This window comes from Syngnathoides biaculeatus, chromosome 16 (assembly GCF_019802595.1).
Source record: "Syngnathoides biaculeatus isolate LvHL_M chromosome 16, ASM1980259v1, whole genome shotgun sequence".
NCBI lineage: Eukaryota > Metazoa > Chordata > Actinopteri > Syngnathiformes > Syngnathidae > Syngnathoides > Syngnathoides biaculeatus.
Window position 1 is genome coordinate 170,993 of NC_084655.1, and position 19,848 is coordinate 190,840.

General features: G+C 42.4%; 1 protein-coding gene across 5 annotated transcripts; it reads right to left on the bottom strand.

The window, feature by feature from the left end:
- Positions 1–3: 3 nt before the first annotated feature.
- On the bottom strand, positions 4–19,833 carry coil (coilin p80). Of its 5 annotated transcripts, none has more exons than XM_061845663.1 (8): positions 19,560–19,833; positions 10,642–11,398; positions 9,719–9,805; positions 7,924–8,016; positions 7,135–7,182; positions 6,939–7,008; positions 1,841–1,929; positions 4–327 (listed from the first exon to the last, which is right to left on the bottom strand). In XM_061845663.1, exons 1-8 carry the CDS (start codon positions 19,676–19,678, stop codon positions 280–282), a joined length of 1,311 nt encoding a protein of 436 aa, XP_061701647.1. In that variant the 5' UTR covers positions 19,679–19,833; the 3' UTR covers positions 4–279. The 5 variants fall into 5 exon arrangements, with proteins under 5 accessions (XP_061701647.1, XP_061701645.1, XP_061701646.1 ...); XM_061845661.1 differs by having other exon boundaries at positions 19,218–19,702; XM_061845662.1 differs by lacking the exon at positions 7,924–8,016 and having other exon boundaries at positions 19,218–19,607.
- Between the last annotated feature and the right edge of the window lie 15 nt (positions 19,834–19,848).

Below are 19,848 nucleotides of genomic sequence, written 5' to 3' on the forward strand. Positions count from 1 at the left end.
AGAGAAGACAAAAAATGACTGCTGTTTTATTCAGGGAATGGGGTGGGGGAATCTCACATAACACAAGAGTCCTAGATCTGGAAACCTTCATAGGGAAGTGAAAAGCAATATATGGAGTCTGATCCACATTGTGACAAGCACAGTTAAAAATTAAAAGTGGATTTGTTACTCTACCCTAAAGATCAGGAGCGTACATAAAATGACAAAATACTTTCACATAACTGCAGTGAAACTGAATATGTTTGATAAAATAGAGTGAGTGTACAATTGTGCACTGATTTAAATAATAAGCCTTGGTTCCAGTAGAGAGTCCCACTGCTCTGTTACCTGTGGGCATACAGTAAACACATGACTTAAAACATTACACAGGAAAAATATTATACACCCTACTGCAATTATATTAAGTAGATCAAAAAATACATCAACCCTTGTTTGTTGGTTTGGGATTATTTTGTTTTTCTCAGCTACAAAAAAAACAAACATTTGTGATATTGACAAATTGCATTGGGGTACACTCAATCGGGGCTGTTCCAAATTCCAAAATAAAAACAATAGAACTTAACTTACTTAGATTTTTGCACTGTTACTATTGCTTTCAGAAAATGAAAATGGGACCTTCTGTCTGTAACTCGGTTAAAAGTTGGTACAGGTAAAATTTCAGTATAAGTAGCAATCAGGTTATAGGTTTTCTTTATGCAATGTGGTGGAATATCTGTTAAACTGTGTGTGCTGACGTATTTTATTTTGGAGGGATTTGTATTTAAATGTGTTTGATTCATTTGTGAAAAAGAAATACTTTTGTTTGCCATTTTATTGTTGAAAACATTGTTTAAGAAGGACAGGAAGTGACGTGTTGAGGAGAGTGGAAAAAAAAGAGGAAAAAAAGGCTAGACAGAGTGCAAGGGATGAGTGGTTGTCGGAGGGCAACGAAAGGACAAAGAAACTGAATGGTGGACATTTATCAAAAGTTGATCGACGTGTTCGACAAGGACTGTTGGAAGTTCAACTGGGATAGTGTGTCGTTTGAGTGGACTACTCAAATCACGCCGTAACGTGGTGGAGTTAGCCGCTACCACAGGGGCTAAGTGCATGCATGGGACTTGGCTTGGGCGCTAGCAACCAGCTAACGCTAGCTAGCCAGGCCTGTGTATTGGACCACGAAGGAGAGGACAAGGGCGCTAGCATCGACCTAACGTGGCTAGCGAGGCTGTGTTTGGACTTCAAGGAAGAAAAAGGGACGAGGACCGGGAGGACGCCGGACAGGGGAAAATTCACCTTCACCTTTCTTCACTCCTGCCTTGGGAAGCACCGCAGTGACATTGGGGTTTGAATTTTGTTTGCTTGCCTGCTGTATTCATATTTGTTTGGGCCCTGAGCACGTGTGCATTGTGTACCCGTTCAATTGACTGTTTATTTGACTGTTGTGTATACATGTTTGATTTTTCCATCCTTTATTTCGTTATTAAATGTTTACACGTTTTGTTACATAACCAGGTTTATTATTTGACTATCTGCAAGACAGTTAAAATAGTGGTGTTTATTTGGTAGCTTGATTATTTAAATTAGGATAATATTAACTCATAAGGGGAAACATTATTTCAGAGACTTTTTGATAGAGAATTAAATGCACAAGTAAAAAGTAAAATTGTATTAGACATTTAGAGTAATTAACGTTGAGTTAATTTATTAGTTTCGTACTTTGGAGTAAGAAAAGAACTCAGGTGGCTACGTCGTCGAAGTATTTTATACTAGAGAGGCGCTACATATCCAACATGTTACAAAAGACTTTTACATTTTTTTTTATATAAATGTCTTCATAAGGTATACAGTTTATGATTACCGAGCATCCTCGGGACACAGCATACTCCACAATCTCTGTTCCGTCTGGGTTCTTATAAACCAGGTCAAACTTGCCAGGCTCACAAAGGGCTGGTAAAGGAACATAATAAGATGTTAAAAATTTACGTGAAAGTTTCAATTTCAATCATTTTCTCATGTTGCTGTAAAAAATAAATATTTACAGTGGGTATCAAAAGTATTCAGGCCCCCTTAAATTTTTCACTCTTTGTTATACTGGAACCATTTGCTAAAATCATTTAAGTTCATTTTCCTCTCAATCTACACACAGTACCCCATATTGACGGGGGGGAACGGAATACATTTTATTTCTGATTACAAAAGAAAAACAAATAAGTATCACACAGCCAAGTATTCAGGCGATTCTTACGTCATAGTATAAGAATCAGAATCAGTTTTATTGGCAAAATATGTAAACAACACACAAGATATTTGTCTCCAGTAGTTGGAGCCCCCCTACTACGATATACATGCCGAGTATGACAACATCTACAAACAATTGACAGAACTTTTTTTAAAAACTCCCAGTTGTGCAAAGGATGTAGAGTCTTCTAGCATTTACAGCAGTTAGAATACCCATTAGAGTGATAGTCCAGTGATCTGACCATTGTGCAAAAGGTGTCAAGACTTCTACGAGTATATGCAGTGTAAAATGTATTTAACATCAATTTTTGAGAACAAGTTATCTTCTCTAGACAAAAATATATATTCAACTGTCCCATAAAATGCATATCTTTTTCAACGTTTTTTCCAAAAAAATACAAGTATTTGTGAATTAAAGTCCACAAACTTTTACCTAGTTTCCTGTATCTTACAAATGCCCACTTTCGTGTGGTTTACCTCTTACATCATAACTTGGATTCGTGTCTGTGAAATGGCTTTATCACAAGTAGCATAGCTTGTTGACGCTGAAGAAAAACTCATTTGTTTTGAGAATTTCACAGTGATTGTAAGCTAAACTCAATCCATAACAATGGTGAAGAAGTGTGTGGCTCAGTTTTGTCGTAACTCCATTTTTTCTGGACACAGTTTACATTATTTCTCCAAAGACTCCAGCCTCAGAAGACTGTCAGGTTTGTGCAAACGAGAATTAATTTTTCCAAACCCAGTCAGCATTCTGGCATACGCAGGAAACATTTCACCTTGTACTCTTTTACTGGTGGACTCATGTCTGAGAGGGGCTTTAAACCTGGATCAGTGGCTACCATACAGACAGTTCCAACACCTGAACCGATCGGTGTTAATAAAGGAACCAAAAGCAAACTTGGATCAGCCGCTGAACCTGGACACTGTACGACAAGCTCAGAAGCCCCCCTCCCCACCAAAAAAAGTACCGAAACTGCAAAGAGCTTTTGTTAAAAGACATGGTGCAGAGGTATGTTGATCATCTTTTATAGATTAGCTGGTTAGCGAAACCTAGGGCAGCACAGGGAATGGAACAGTGGGCTTTTCCTGCGGCGGTGGGCTTTGTGTTTAAATCAGCGATGCCTGGTGCTGAGACAATGCAGTGGTTTGTAAACACTATTCACTGCTGCTGCAGTTAGTCATCGTCAAGGATCGGTTCTTCAACCTACCGAGGGAATTTATTGCTCTTCTGCTGCCAGCCATTTATATCTCTAGCAGCTCAACTGACAACAAGTGAGGCACTGTACAAACTCCACTGGCTCATCAGTGAACAGCAGACATCACACCTTGATGCCTTGCCTGGGGATTTTAACCACGCCAACCCCAAGACTGTTTCCATAACTTCATGGAGATGTTAAATTTTCCAAAAGAGGAGACAATATCCAATGCCAATGTTTACACAATTCACAAGAGCCTACAAAACCCTCCTCTACCTGTGAGCCCAAGACCACACTACTGTCATGCTAATGCTTGCATACAGAGCATCTGTTAAGGTGACAAAGCCAGCCAAGGTGATGTGTCGGGTGTGGCGAGAGAGGTCATCAGAGGTACTCAAGGACTGTTTTGCTCCCACAGACTAGCATGTTCAAACAGGCAGCCACACACAACAAAATCACAGCCCTATAGGAGAATTGGGACTGAAGCATAACTTATCTATAACAAAAGAATACAAAAAGGTAAACAATATTCCGGAGGACATCGCAAAACCACCGGGATTACATGGATAGCCACTCTCAGCAAGTGACGAAGAAGACACAGGGAACGTCAGCAAAAACGAGGATGTTGGGTGGGCATGACTGCTAAGCTCAGGAAGCAACCTCACAGATCTCCTCTTCCAAGCATCTTTTCAACCAATGCAACATCCATCACCAAGAAAATGGATGAATAAGAATTACAACTAGCCATGAGCAGCTTTGTCCGGAACTGCAGTATTATTTTCATCACAGACGTGGCAACACCCACGAATCCCTGACGCTGCAGTTTTGCTAGTAGGCCGCACGCTACATCGACAAGACAGAACCCACTGTTCTACTGATTTAGAGGTCTTTGCAGTATCGTGCAGACCCTTTTATCTACAGAGGGAGCTTATAGTAGTCATTGTGGTAGCTGTCTACACCCTGCCGGACACAAACGTTAGCGCAGCACTTAGCCGTCTGCTCGTGATTGTAAACAAACAGCAGCTCACCCACACCAAAGGAGTATTGATTGTTGGTGGTGACTTCAACCGTGACTGTACCTGCTGTCGTACTCAGCATCTATGTCGTAGTAGCGTGTTTAAAGACTGTCTTACCCAAAATCGCCCAGTATGTGATGTTTCCCACCAGAGGAGACAAAACCCTGGACCATATTTACTCTAACATTAAACATGCACACATACATACATTTTGCTGGATCCGACCACGTCTGCGTCACCCTCACGCCCAAATACTTCCCCCTACGTAAACAAATAAGGCCTCAAACAAAAAAAAATTACAACATGGCCTGTTTCTTTCAGAGGAGGGCAGTTGTTTCATGCACTCTCAACTGCATTTTGTCTTAAATCAAAAACTGTATAGATACTCTGACTATAAATAGACGGATCCAGGTTTTCCACAACCAAAAACCCTGGATCACCTAAGAGACAAAAGGCACTCCTGAGACACCGCAATGCTGCCTTCAGGTCAGGGAACAAGGCACAGTACATTGTCGCTAGAGATGACTTAAACAGGGGCATCAGAGTGGCAATGGTGGCCTACGAAAGAAATATCGAGGAATGTTTCAGAGAAACTTACTCAAAAAAAATGTGGCAGGGATTACATCAGGACAAATCAGAAGCCAAGGTTGACTGGGGAATTCTACAGACTCCTGAAGGCCTGGAATGCTACTGTGAGAATTGGGAAGGAGGTGATCGACAGCTCAGGCCAACTTAACACGTGGCATTAAAGATGGTAAGAAGTAGTACCCCAAAAGGATTGCCGACTGCTTTAGCAACAGCAGAGACACCAAAAATCAGAGGCATGGTATCCAAACCATCACAGACTACAAGCCCCCCGCCCCCAACCACCCACCCACACCCACACCCACACACACACACACACACACACACACACACACACACACGCGCTTGCATAACTTGGCAGAGGAATAGAGAAAGAACATGACATCTCTTGGAGATCTTAATGGTTTGGCATTAATTGCTGCGACTATTGTGACTAAAATGTGCATTGATCCTCACACTTTGACAGTTGACACATTGTACCTTGCGAGACGTGACAACTATAACAAGCTTCTTTGGTTCCATTCAATCACCAGTACTTCTGTCATTTCACCTTCAACCACCTTTCTGTATTCTGTAACAGGCATAATTTAAATAACATGATCCAGTTTGGGGCACAGATGTCCTCGCCAATCAAAAAGTTTGAAGTACAGGTATCATGGTATTATATGAAACATTTCCTCAAATTGGAGTGTGCAAATTGATGTTACAGAATGAAACTCTAAGATAGCGCTTTTCTAATTTTGTTTGCACTACCCTGACCGTTCTTGAGGTTTAACATGTGGAAATTAATACAATTTGTTAAGTAGCCCTCCAAAACTGCAGTACACTTGATATTTTATTGGATTCTTAGAGTGGTGTTTGTACTATCTTGAACCAAACTTGTTGCATGTACATTCCCGACAATGATGCCAATACAGGAGTCTTCGCCAGTGTCATTGAAAACCTCAGGAACTCGACGGTGTCATTGCCCGCGAGTAGGTGCTTCTAAATATTGCTAAACTTAGTTTTTAACTGAACTGGAAGGACATGATTGGGAAGAGTGAATCTCCTGATATAGGATGTTCAGTTCCTGTAGGATTGATGCTAGAGTAAAGGAGAAGCTCTGAATATACCTGTCGAACTACATTCCTACCCTCACCTATGGTCACGAGTACTGGGTCATGATTGAAAGAACAAGATCATGGATACAAGCGGCCGAAACGTGTTTCCTCCATAGGATGTCGAGGCTCTCCCTTCGAGATATGGTGAGAAGCTCAGTCATCTGGGAAAGGCTAGGAGTCAAGATGCTCCTTTGCATTGAGAGGAGTCAGATGAGGTGGGTGGGACATTTAATTTGGAGTTCTCCTCGGCACATCCAACAAGAAAACACACCAGGGGACGGCCCAGGACACGTTAGAGAGATTACGTCTTTCGGTTGGCCTGCAAACGCCTTGGGATCCCCCCAGAAGAGCTGGATGAAGTGGCTGGAAAAAGGGAAGTCTAGATATCCCTGCTTGAGATACTGCCTCCGCGAGCCAACCCGCATAAGCGGTAGAAGATGGATTAGGGTTGTTTATTAGTTAGGAGATGGATTAGAGTTGTTTATTTGTTGGCCATAAGAAGTGCTGTGTTGCTCAGACTATAGAATTATTTATTTCTAACGTTAAGTGAATAATACAATGAGATTATTTTCCCAAAACGTTCAGGCCGAGTTCAGGTCATCGTTCCAAATTTCAATGTAAAAATATAAATACTGGTTTGGCACCAATTTTTTGGGAGCGGGGGGCCACAATGTATGTGACCAGGCAATACAAGTGTGGTTGTCTCCATTTGTAAGGCAAACATTTTCATTATTACTGTATATCTTTAATGTTTATTATCTAAGACAATATGGGCAGAAAATGAAGAGATTTATTGGATGTGGTAAAATGACCCTTACCTTGTGAAGCAGAAAGCAATTGCAGCTCAATCTGTCTCGTTACTGGATCAAAGCTCACAATCATACCCTCCTAAAATCCACAGCAACATTGTTTGTCAGTCAATTGGTATGACTGAATTCTAAAAATGTCACAATGATATCCTGAAATAACACATCAAGATTTTATATTCTAATTTATAGCAAATAAATTGCATACCTTGTATTCTGACACCTCTGGTGTATAATTCTCAGTCAGTTCCAGCAACTGTGAATATAAACAAATGTTTCAAAAATTTAGTCCACATTTGGACACATGGATGGTTCATCTGTTGGAAAATTTCCATCCGATACCAAGTTAACAAGTTCTTTTTTTTTTTTTTTTTTTTAAATTGTATTTTTTGTTGATTTAGTTTTTTTAACACACAGATTTCAGACTTGCCAAACTAAACTTCAAACTAAAAATAAAAACAAATGGAACAATTTTGAAAAAATTTAATCTAATAAGCCTCCTTTAAAAGGATATTCCGGTGGTTTGAATTAACCACGTATCCAATAGGTCATGTCATATGCACTTTACCTTAACAATGTGATGTTAATCCTCTCCCATTTAATGGTGTTTTTAGATTATCGGCAACTACAAATTTTCATGGGCGCCGGCACTTTGGCGAGTCACATGACCTACGTGTGCGGATGTGACGTAATAGGCGTGCACCAAAGAAATCCTCGCAGGTTTGTAGAGTCTTCACATGTGTTACCACCACGATCGGACACGGTAAAATGCCTTAGGTATCGCTACATTTTGCCATAATTCCAATAGAAATAATCCGCGAAATGTTTGATGGCCTGCTCTGCCCAGTAAGAAAAAGAATCATTTATGGACCGGAAACCTGAGTGCCCGGAGAAAACCTACACAGGCACAGGGAGAACATGCAAACTCCACAATTCTCCACACACATGCACACGACCACGCACACACACACACACACACACAAAGTGTTAAACTTACTTTAGATATTAAAAGGGCTTTGTGGCTGGAATAGCCCACCCCCTGTTGGAGGCGTTCCAAATGGCTCCAGTATATAAGGTTGCCGACCTCTGACTGACATCCAAAAAGAAGAATGTATTTTGCACCCGTCCGATGTGGTCTTTGGCAAATAGTAACGTTAAACATGTCTTTTTTTAAACAAATGAAATTTGCAGGGGCTTCTTGCAAAAAGCTTGGGTTCACATTAGTGAAATGGGCATTGTCGATTGTGGTCTAATTAATTATCCTTGGCTGGAAAACAAGTTCACAGTTGCAAGAAGTTAACTGAACTACAGTATAGAGCTCGTTCACATGACGTCACCATATTCGAGCTTGGGCACCTATGTCACCGAAATCACGTTATTGCTATGACGCCGTGAAAATGGTGACGTCACGTGCACAAGCTCTCTTGCCGGTCAAACAGAGATGCGAGACATTGTGGGAGACACTGAACCGGAGAAGAATATTTACAATACCAGAGACCTTTTGTGCTGTTGGTTGTCACAACAGACGAGACAGATATTCAAAGAGATCATTGTAGAGCATACCAGCTGAAAAGACCAGAAAAGATCGATGGATTTCCACAATTAAACATGATGGCTAATGCCAAACCAAATACACACGCTTGTGTAGCAATCACTTCATTTCAGGTAGGAATTATTCTTAATCTCAAATGACCAATTAGTATCTATAATGCCCAGTTGACTCATTTGAGAACAATGCGTATTTAAAAAAATAAACCATCTGTCGCAGAGAGGTTTACGTGTGGCAGCAATATGCAAGGAGCAGCCGTCTCCCTGTGTTTTTGTTTCCAATCATGAATGAGAGTTGATGTAAAACCAGGGTCATTTATTTAAATATTGGTATTTGTTTGGAATACCATCTGAAAAGACCAAAAAAGATTGATGGATTTCAGCAATTAAACATGATGGATGATGCCCTACCAAATACACATTCCTGTGTAGTGATCATTTAATTTCAGGTAGGAGTTTTTCTTCTTAATCTCAATTTACCAATAAGTATTTAGAATGTCAAATTGACTCATTTGAGAACAACGGGTATTTAAAAAAAGAAAAACTGTCTGTCGCAAAGAAGGTTGACGGAGGTTTACATGTGGCGATACGATTCCGTGTACGGAGGAGCCATCTCCATCCTCTTTTTTTTCCCCATCATAGTTAATGAATGCAAGTTTGTGTAAAATCGGGAGTAATTTATTTATTTTGGTATTTGTATTGGAAAAATCTTGGTGGCTCTATCACGACGTGGGATTTATTCTAGATTAAGAACAGATCCAGGAACAAAGTATTTGTATGCGTCCAGACTTTTATACGCTTTCAAACTCTTCTGTGTAAATATCGACAACTTATTCACCAGATACATGTGTAGATCCAGTTGTCCAAGACAAACGGAAGCGGGTTGACAGTCCACTTTCTCATCAGCGAAAACATCGACTTCGGCATTAAATAAGGGTCCTCTATGCCAAGTGTCTCTAATTTTTCCACGTACCTTCATTTATCATCACCTTCTAAATGTTTAACAGTATCGGACAAAACTGTGGTCGTTGTGCTATAAGAGATTTTCGTTTCGTCTCAACAGACACAGTATTGAACAATGCTTTGACCGGCAATATGGTCAGTCACGTGATTTCAGTGATGTAGGTGCACGAGCTCTATATCTAGACACTAGTGTGCGTGCGTGTGCGTGTAGTTCCTCCACGAGGGAGCCACACACAAAAAACGTCATAGAAATTTAGCGAATAATAAAAACAAAAGTTTACCTTAAATGCAATCTTCTGTCCCACTTGTGGAGGGGCAGCTAGAAGGGGCATATCAGTGTAATCTTGTGGAGCATTTTGAGCACCATTCTTCATACATGCACGAAAACAGAAATTTACAGTTTTCATAGTGGACATAGAGTTTTAATATTACATTCAGATACTGTACTTGTTATTACACAGAGATCGAGCATTTGTTAAATTCAGAAACAAAGAAAATTTTGGGAGACACCTGGGAGCAGGGAAGAAAAAGTGAACTGAGTCTTAAAGAGAAGATGAGAAGGATCGGTTAAAATCTGTCACCAACCCAAAAAAAGGGGCTTTATTATGATATACAGTACAGTAAATTACAGTGTATGTGTAAAGTTTTCAACTTCTCCCCCCTTAAATCTGCCGCCTTGAACGACATTGTCCCTTCTGTTTATGTCATTACATCAGCCGATGACAGAAAATTGCTCATGCAATTTACTTGCTCATGCAGTAGTATTTCAGCAAAGCAGGTTAAGATGCAAAAACATTGCGTGGTGGGATGTTGATCCAACATGACTGTACGGAGTGATACCCTCTTTGAATTCCCAAAGGATTCCCCATTAAGTGGGTATTGAAAAGACAAGTCCAAATAATGTGGTGATAATGTCAGTAAGAATCGACTCGCTTAAGAGATGGAAGTCCCATCACTACCATCCAGAAGAGGGTTTACACATACTTAAACTCAGTGACAAAAATCTCTGTAATCTTGAAACTGAAGTTGTAAAGCAACAAGTAATTATTTTTTTACTGGATCACACCTTCAAAATGTTTTGACAAAGTAGATGTTGAGTTGTGCTGATGACAAATACATTATGAACACAAAAACAAGCAAATTCATAACATTTTCCAGTGAAATAGGAAACATGAAAAAAATACATGCGACAGTAATTACTCACATTGAGTTCTTCATGCGTTGGCTGCAGGTTAACCACACCAGCCTTGTCCCCGCTGTATATGTCACAAGACTCCTGAGACATTTTGATTTGGTCCAATGGGAATACTGACACACTTGAATGTTTTTTCTGTGCATAGTTTGATAGTTTAGAACATGACTTGTGATTCAAACGTAATTTAACATCGGGTACGTCATTATTTTTAGGCCAGGGATCCACTGCGGTGTTCACATTTGAGGAACCTTTATTTGAGGAGGAGGGTGAGGAACAAATCTTGGCAGGACTGGTTCTTGGAGGTTCTTTGGAAGGATGAGGCACTTTTGCAGGCTTAGAAGAGTCTGTTTTGGTTCCTGTTTTGTTGGGGACTTCATCCTGCACACGACAGTAATCTGAAGTAGTGGTATTCTGCGATTTTGTTTGGTGTATATCCTGAATCTTGGACCTTGGGTGGTCTGTTTGGTCTTGGAGGGTAGAAAATGTTGGTTTGTAGGAAGGTGTCAAACCATTTCCCTTTTCCTTCTGCTTTTTCTTCTTTGATAGTATATTTTTTAGATTGTTCGTCTCCACACCAGGTGTCTTAGGAGCATCGAATTGCAGAATCTCCTTTTTCTTCCGCTTTGTTTCCATTTGTTCCACACATGTTGAATTTTCATCGCTATTTTCGGGCTTGTTGCGTCTCTGTCTCTTTTTGCAGTTTTCACTTGGTTTATTTGGGGGGCAGCTGTCCCCATTAAGGTGAGAGACAAAGTCCACCTTCACTCTAAAAAATGCAAACAAAGCATGTACAAATCAACACATTAGAACAAGACATGAAAACAATTTAACGCTGATTATTTACATCAATAAATAAAATTTGGTCAATATTGGTCTGATCCAGAAGCACGGTGGCGCAGCTGTAAATTGTTGGCCTCACAGTTCTGAGGTCCAGCGTTTGATCCCGGCCCCGCCTGTGTACTTTGCATGTTCTCCCGGAGCCTGCATGGGTTTTCTCCGGGGACTGCGATTTCCTCCCACATCCCAAAAACAAGCAAAATTAATTGGACACTCAAAATTGCCCCTAGGTGTGATTGTGAGGTTGTGAGCCCCTCCTCGAGCCGTCACTTTATCGTGGTGCAGGGGTTTGTGTGTCCCAATGATCCTAGGAGCTAAGTTGTCTGGGGCTTCCTGCCCCTGGTAAGGTCACCCATGGCAAAAAGGTCCTAGGTGAGGGACCAGACAAAGTACGACTGCAAAACCCCTATGGACGAATATAAAAATTGGATCTTGGTTTCCCTTGCCCGGAAGCGGGTTACCGGGGCCCCCCTCTGGAGCCAGTCCTGGAGGTGGGGCTCGAAGGCGAGCGCCTGATGGCTGGACCTGGACCCATGGGGCTTGGCCGGGCACAGCCCGAAAGGGTAACATACCCACTCCCATGGGCTCACGGGTCAGGTGCAAAGTGAGTTGGGCGGTAGCCAAAGGCGGGGACCTTGGCGATCCGATCCTCAGCTACAAAAACTAGCTCTAGGGACATGGAATGTCACCTCTTTGGCAGGGAAGGAGGCAGAGAAGTTCCGACTAGATGCAGTCGGACTCACCTCTGCGCACCGCTTGGGCTCTGGCACCACTCCTCTTGAGAGGGGTTAGACTCTGTTCCACTCTGGAGTTGCCCACGGGGAGAGAAGCCAAGCAGCTGTGGGTATACTTATTGCCCCCCAGCTCGGGGCCTGTACGTTGGGGTTTATCCCGGTGGATGGGAGAGTAGCCTGAGCACCCCCTCTGGTGACTCCATCATTCTCTGGGGGACTTCAATGCCCACATGGGCAATGACAGTGAGACTTGGAATGGGCGTGATTGGGCAGAACAGCCCCCCAATCAGAACTCCAGTGGACTTCTGTGCTCATCACGGATTGTCCATAACAAACAAAATGTTCAGGCATAAGGGTGTTCACATGTCCACCTGGCACCCTAGGTCGCAGTTCAGTGATCGACTTTGTGGTCATGTCATCGGAGTTGAAACCCCATGTCTTGGACACTCCGGTGAAGAGAGGGGCGGAGCTGTCAACTGATCGCCACCTCGTGGTGAGTGGGCTTCGATGGTGGGGCAAGATGCCAGTCCGACATGCCAGCCCCGAACGTATTGTGAGGGTCTGCTGGGAACGAGTTAGAAGGAATTTCAACTCCCACCTCCGTAAGAACTTTGCTCACATCCCGGAGTAGGCGAGGGACATTGAGTCCGATTGGACGATGTTCTGCGCCTCCATTGCTGAGGCAGCCGACTGGAGCTGTGGCCATAAGGTGGTCGGTGCCTGTCGTGGCGGCAACCCACGAACACGTTGGTGCACACCAACAGTGAGGGATGCTGTCGGGCTGAAGAAAGAGTCCTATTGGGCATTTCTGCCCTGTGAGACTCCCGAAGCAGCTGATAGGTTCCGGCTGGCCAAGCGGGATGCAGCTTCGGTGGTCGCTGAGGCAAAAACCCGTGCGTGGGAGGAGTTCGGTGAGGCCATGGAGAACAACTTCAGGGCAACTTCGAGGAAATCCTGGTCCACTGTCTGGCGTCTCGGGGGGGGGGGCAGTGCACCGTCAACATTGTGTATAGTGGGGACAGGACACTCCTGACCTCAACTCGGGATGTTGTGAGTCGGTGGGGAGAATACTTCGAAGACTTCCACAATTCCACCAACACGCCTTCCCACGGGGAAGCTGAGCCTGGGTGCTCTGAGGCAGGCTCTTCTATCTCAGGGGTTGAGGTCCAAGGTGGTTAAAAAAGCTCCTTGGTGGCACAGCGCCGGAGGTGGATGAGATTCGCCTGGAGTTCTTAAAGGCTCTGGATGTTTTGGGGCTGCCCTGGGTCACACGCCTCTGCAACATTGCATGGACATCGGGGATTGGCAGACTGGGGTGGTGGTCACCCTTTTTAAGAAGGGTGAACGGAGAGTGTGTTCAAACTATAGAGGGATCAGCCAATCAGGGGCTTCTCAGCCTCCCTGGTAAGGTCTACTCAGGGGTACTGGAGAGGACGGTCCTTTGAGAAGTCGAATCTCAGATTCAGGAGGAGCACTACTTTTCGTCCTGGCCGTAGAACAGTGGACCAGCTCTACAACCTTGGTAGGATCCTCGAGAGTGCAGGGGCATTCGTCCAACTAGTCTACATGTCTTTTGTGGACTTTGAGAAAGCGTTCGACCGTGTCCCTCGGGGGGTTCTGTGGGGGTTTCTTCAGAAGTATGAGGTACCGAACCCCCTGATACGAGCTGTTCGGTCCCTGTATGACGGCTGTCAGAGTTTGGTCGGCATTGCCGGCAATAAGTCGGACTCGTTTTCGGTGAGAGTTGGACTCCACCAAGGCTACCCTTTGTCACCGATTTTGTTCATAACTTATGGACGGAATTTCTAGGCACAGCCGAATCGTAGAGGGTGTCCGATTTGGTTGCTTCAGCATTGCATCTCTGCTCTTTGCAGATGATGTGATTCTGTTGGCTTTATCAAACCATGATCTCCAACTCTTACTGGAGCGATTCGCAGCTGAGTGTGAAGTGGCTGGGAAGAGAATCGGAACCTCCAATGCCGAGACTATGGTCCTCAGTCGGGAAAAGGGGGTCGTTCCCTCTCCAGGTCAGGGATGAGATCCTGCTCCAAGTGAAGGAGTTCTCGAATCTTGGGGTCTTGTTCGCGAGTGAGGGAAGAATGGAGCGAGTGATCGACAGACGGATCGGTGCAGCGTCTGCAGTGATGCAGACTTTTTATCTTTCCATTGTGGTAAAGAGGGAGGTAAATCGAAAGCCAAAGCTCACAATTTACCAATCGTCTACGTTCTTACCCTCACGAATGGGCATGAGCTGTGGGTCGAGACCGAAAAAACAAGATCCCAGACACAAGCGGCCGAAATGAGTGTCCTCCGCAGGGTGTCCGGGCTCTCCCTTAGAGATATGGTGAGAAGCTCGGTCATCGGGGAAAGGCTAAGTGTGTTTCTCAGCTTTCACCACATGGTTCTCTGCTCTACCTTTGTCTTCTTAATCTCTCTCCAAATCACCAGTGTAATCCTAAACACCACCAGTATGGTGTCGAGCTACACTCTTCCTACCACTACCTAAGAGTCAGTAACCTGCTTCAGATTACATCATCTTCACAAAATAAAATAGACCTGCGTACTTCTACCTCAGCTCTTGTAGGTCACCCTATGTTTCTGCCTCTTCTGGAAAAAAAAAAGTGTTCACTACTGCCATTTCGAATCTTTTTTGCAAAGTCCACCACCATCTGTCCCTCAAAGTTCCTTTCTGAGATGCCGTACTTACCCTCCACATCTTCATCGCCCCCGTTTTCCTCACAAACATGTCCATGGCAATCTCCATAAATCAAAATTCTCTCTGTGGATGGGATGCTTAGAACTACTTCATCTAGCTCCTTCCATAATTTCTCTTTCAACTCTAGGTCACATCCTACCTGTGGGGCCAATCGCATTTTACCCTCAATTTCAGGTTTCAGCCTCATCGCTCGATCTAATACTCTTTTCACCTACAAGACATTCTTAGCCAGCTATTCATTTTAAATAACCCCTACTCAATTTTCTCTTCTCATCTACTCCATAGCAAAATAATTTAAACCCTGCCCCTAAACTTCTAGTCTGACTACCCTTCCATCTGCTTTCTTGGATGCGCAAGGTTGATAACCTTTCTCCTAATTATCGTGTCACCCAATTCTTGAGCTTTTCCTGTCATAGTCCCAACATTCAAAGTCCCTACACTCAGTTGTACACTCTATGCCTTCCTTCTCTTCTGCCGACAAATCCACTTTCCTCCTCTTCTTTGTCTTTGACCCACAGCAGCTGAATTTGAACCGACGCCCTGCTGGTTAACTGTTTTGGGGGCCACGACCGATTCGGTATGGGTTTCTATAGATAAAAACTCATATTTGTTTGGCAAAGCTTTAAGAAAGACACCCTTCCTGACGCAACCCTCTGCATTTATCCAGGCTTGGGACCGGCCCAGATTCCACTGCATTGTACCCCCAAAGGGATCCATTGATGTTTGAATACACACAGTCAAGTGAATTCCCTCCTCTGGTGGAACATTTCACGGGTGAAATTGCAAAGACCAGTCCTTGGACATGCCTGGTTAAAGTGTCCAGCAGGAGAGCAATGCTAGTCTCAGCATCACGAAGAATGCAGACAGCTGTAATAACCATGGTTGATAGCTCTCTTGGCGGGAAAAAGGGTCTGTGTTAGACTGACAAGCACACTGACTGTGAGCACAAGTCATGATAGACATACTGTGCCTTGTGTAAGTATCAACACCTCCAAATCTGCAACCACGGTCCTCAGTCAGAAAAGCGTGGTGTGCCCTCTCCAGGTTGGGGATGAGATCAACAGGTGGATCGGTGCAGCGTCTGCAGTGATGTGGACTTTGTATTGGTCCGATGTAGTAAAGAGGGAGTTAAGTCATGAGGCAAAGCTCTCAATTTACCAGTCAGTCTATGCTCCTGCCCACGCCTATGCTCACGAGCAATGTTCGCTCTCAGCTGCGCAACTGAGAAATTGTGCACTGGTCGCACACTCTCAAACCATTTGCTGTAATAGAACTTAGGTTTTTTTCACGAACAATGACATATGCTGCTTTAATTCAACAATGTCATGACTGTTCAAAGTTTTCAGGAAGCAAAAGATTACCAAAGTACCTGCAACTTGTCTTTTGACAAAAGCTCTCTCAGTTTTGGTAAAATTCGCCCTCTTTGTTTGCACAAACCTTAGGCTTAGATCTTTGAGAAAATAATGTAAACTGTGACCAGAATAATTTGAAATACTACGAATTACTGACACACACTTCTTCACCATTGTTACAGATTGACTTATTCTTAAAATCACAACGGAATTCTCAAAACAAATAATTTTTTTTTCTTCAGCGTCAACATGAAATGATGCGAGCGATAATCTGAGTTCCCAAACATAAATCGCCAAGGTGTGACGTCAGAAGTGAAAAAAAAAAACCCGGAAGGAAGCAGTCTGCCATGTCCAGCAAAATCGCTCAATCGTTCTAAACACTTTAAAGATAGTCAGTTCATGTATTTACAAACGGCAATCCTTTTTTTTCCTTTATTGCTAAAACAATTATTTCAGTTTTGTTGTATTTTATATGAAGGATATTTTGGATCATTCAGTTACTTTTTGCTTTAGACAGTGGCAGTCACTCACATTTGACGAGAGCGACCGCGCTCGCAAATCCGCAGCAGTACTTTTTGCTTTAGACAGTGGCAGTCACTCACATTTGACGAGAGCGACCGCGCTCGCAAATCTGCAGAGTCGAGCATGAAAAATCACGCACGTAAAATTTGTTACAAGTAGAAAAAATAGATATTGAAAGACGTTGCTTATTTTGTGTAGTCTTGACATTAATTTGTGTTTATTTCATAAACATTGTTAACTAAACAAGCCTGCTCCTAAACAATCAGTATTCACCCGGAAACAGGAAATGGAAGTTAACCGTACTGAGCATGTCCAGAAGTGATGCCAAACGCACATGTTCAGAGCTTCTTCACATACTGCAATTGCATTTACGTTGAAAGTAATCAACATAATAAGCCATGTCAAAGAAAATTCAGTTACACAAGGGGTGCTCAATCCGTCGATCGCAAGGCAGTTTTGGTTGATCGTGTGACGGCGTGGCTAATACGTCGAGCACACGCACAAAAAGGTGCACTCAAGCACGCTGGCCTCCTATTTACGGCTGTCACGGTGATGCGTGCGTGGACCCCCCCTCCTCCCTGCCCTGTTAACTATAATAAGTATGACATTGTGATTTACTTTGACTTGATCCAAGTTCTAACGGTCATTTTCCCGTGGTATGCGTTATCTTGGAGTTGAAAACTTAACCCCTCTACATACTTTAGGAAGATATAGCTCATCTACTGCTATCTTTCATCAATGGATTGACAATAGATACCGCCGTAAATTAGACTAGATTATAACAATACATCACGATTGCCGACAGGAATGTTTGTTACAATGTATCTCTAGCTTATTGCCACTAATGCCGATTATGTTGAATTAAACTTTCAGCATTTTCAAAACATTGCGGGTATAGACCATTCATGTTTATTCCTTGACAGGCCACTGCATTTAACTTTTCTTCAGATAAAGTTGGTCAGATCAAGAATTTTTATTGATGAAAAAATTTAAATACCGTTTTATAAAATGTTCCACTAATATCAGTTGACATTGGAAATTATCATTTCCGAGTTTGAAATTTTTGTTTTTTATTTTAGTTATGTATTTGTTTATTTTATTTTTAATTTACAGTTATGTTATACTAATCCAGTAAGTTATTTTAAGGTCTTGAGATTCCATCCCGAATCACACCCTTTATCTGCGAGCATGACTGACCACACCCGTACATTTTTTATATGTGAGTGACTGCTGTGGCACAACACCACATTTGAACCATAGTCATCTGGAAACACAGCTACAAACATATAACTGTGTCATCTGCATGGCTATGATCGTCAAAAGTAAAGTTCTGGAAAATATGTCTAAAGGGTAGTATATACAGAGTGAACAAGAGGGGTCCAAGAGCTGACTCTTGAGCAACTCCATATGAAGTACATTAGCATCTGGCTCTTGAGCAACTCCATATGAAGTGCATTAGCATCTGCGAATCGATCGACCCCATATTGGATCTGATGACTCATTTTAGGACTTTATGAAGTGTTGCAGGTATAACCATTAAAGTTGCTATTTTGGGGCAAAATGAAAAGGGAACATCTTTGATGACATGAAAAAAATTACCCAAAAGCACCTTCATTTCCTTTTTTTCCATTTCTGATTTCCAAGTTAGCTGTTTCAGCCTTGTGAAATTTTGTCACAAAAATACCCTGCCATTTTATAAACTTTATTTGAAATCCATTTGATTTGTCCATCAGATTTGGTTGATGATGTTTCTACTATCAGGGAAAGCAGCACCAGCGGCGCAAAATTCCAATATTCAAATGTATTCGACTTTAATTGATCATATTTTTTGTGCAATATGAATGTTTTAACACTTGGAAAGTTGAACAAGTGAAAATAAGTATTTTATATTCTCTGTTTAGATTTTATTTAGCTGATGATGGTAGATTTATGACTAAATCCTCACTTGTTCTTGTCTTCTTAAATGGAAAACATTTAATCTGCTTTCAGGATAAACAATCAATTTCAGCATTAAAATTAATGTTGTCGTCATTAGTCATTAGTTCTTCATGAAATGTTTTTGATATCTTCAGTCCTAATGTTACGGACAGCGATATTGTATTTTAGACTACACAAAACCTAATTACAGATATCAGCAACAGTCTAGATGTTAAGAAAGCTTGTCATATTTGTTTTCCCCAAGACCAATATTGCGTCGTGCGTTAAGTCATATCGACTGCTTCCACAGCGCAGCAAATAGATTAGTGGGAGTACAAAATTAAATAAAAATGGGAGTTCAGGGTGTAATCCGCCTCCTGCTCTGGAGGATAGCTCGGATAGACTCCAGCACTCCCGGGAATCTTGTGAGGATAAGCATCACAGGAAAAAAATGATGGGTAATAATAATCATCAGCAGCATCATCATCATCATCATAAAAAACTCACCTGAGGCAGTCATTATCCCGTACAACATAAATGCTTTCCGTGTGTAACAGATAGCAATCCTCTATGAAGAGGCTGATTATGCTCCGACGGCTGAACTCGAATTTCTCTCTAATGGTGCTCTCCAGGTCGGACACAATGCGACATGTATTTAAATCCACAAGCAGCCAACACATGCGACAATCCACAACTGCCGGTGGCGGATAGTCAAAGTGCAAACGTACGCGGATGTGGTTGCTACAATGCGTAGCCATGTTTTTATGGTTATGTTTTTGTTAAAATCGAGTATCGACGATGGGTAAAAGTAATATATCCTGTGTTGATCTTATTTTTCAGGGTTCCTACCGTCGAGCATTGACGATAATATCTATGGTTCCTCGCTCCTGTGTCATAGATATGAATAAGAGGTAGATTGAATACGTTCTTTTAAGACTGCGGCAACGCAGAATTACTGGGGGCAACATGTCAGCACATTCTAGGTGTTCGACAGCAACGAAACACAAATAAAAAGGATACCTGCACCGTAAATTGCATTTTGTTGCACACAACGTCGTACAATTACAACGAGGAAGCGGTGTAATAAAGTTTCACTGGTAAATTATGTTTGGGTATCTTTGGTGCCGTGTTTTACTTG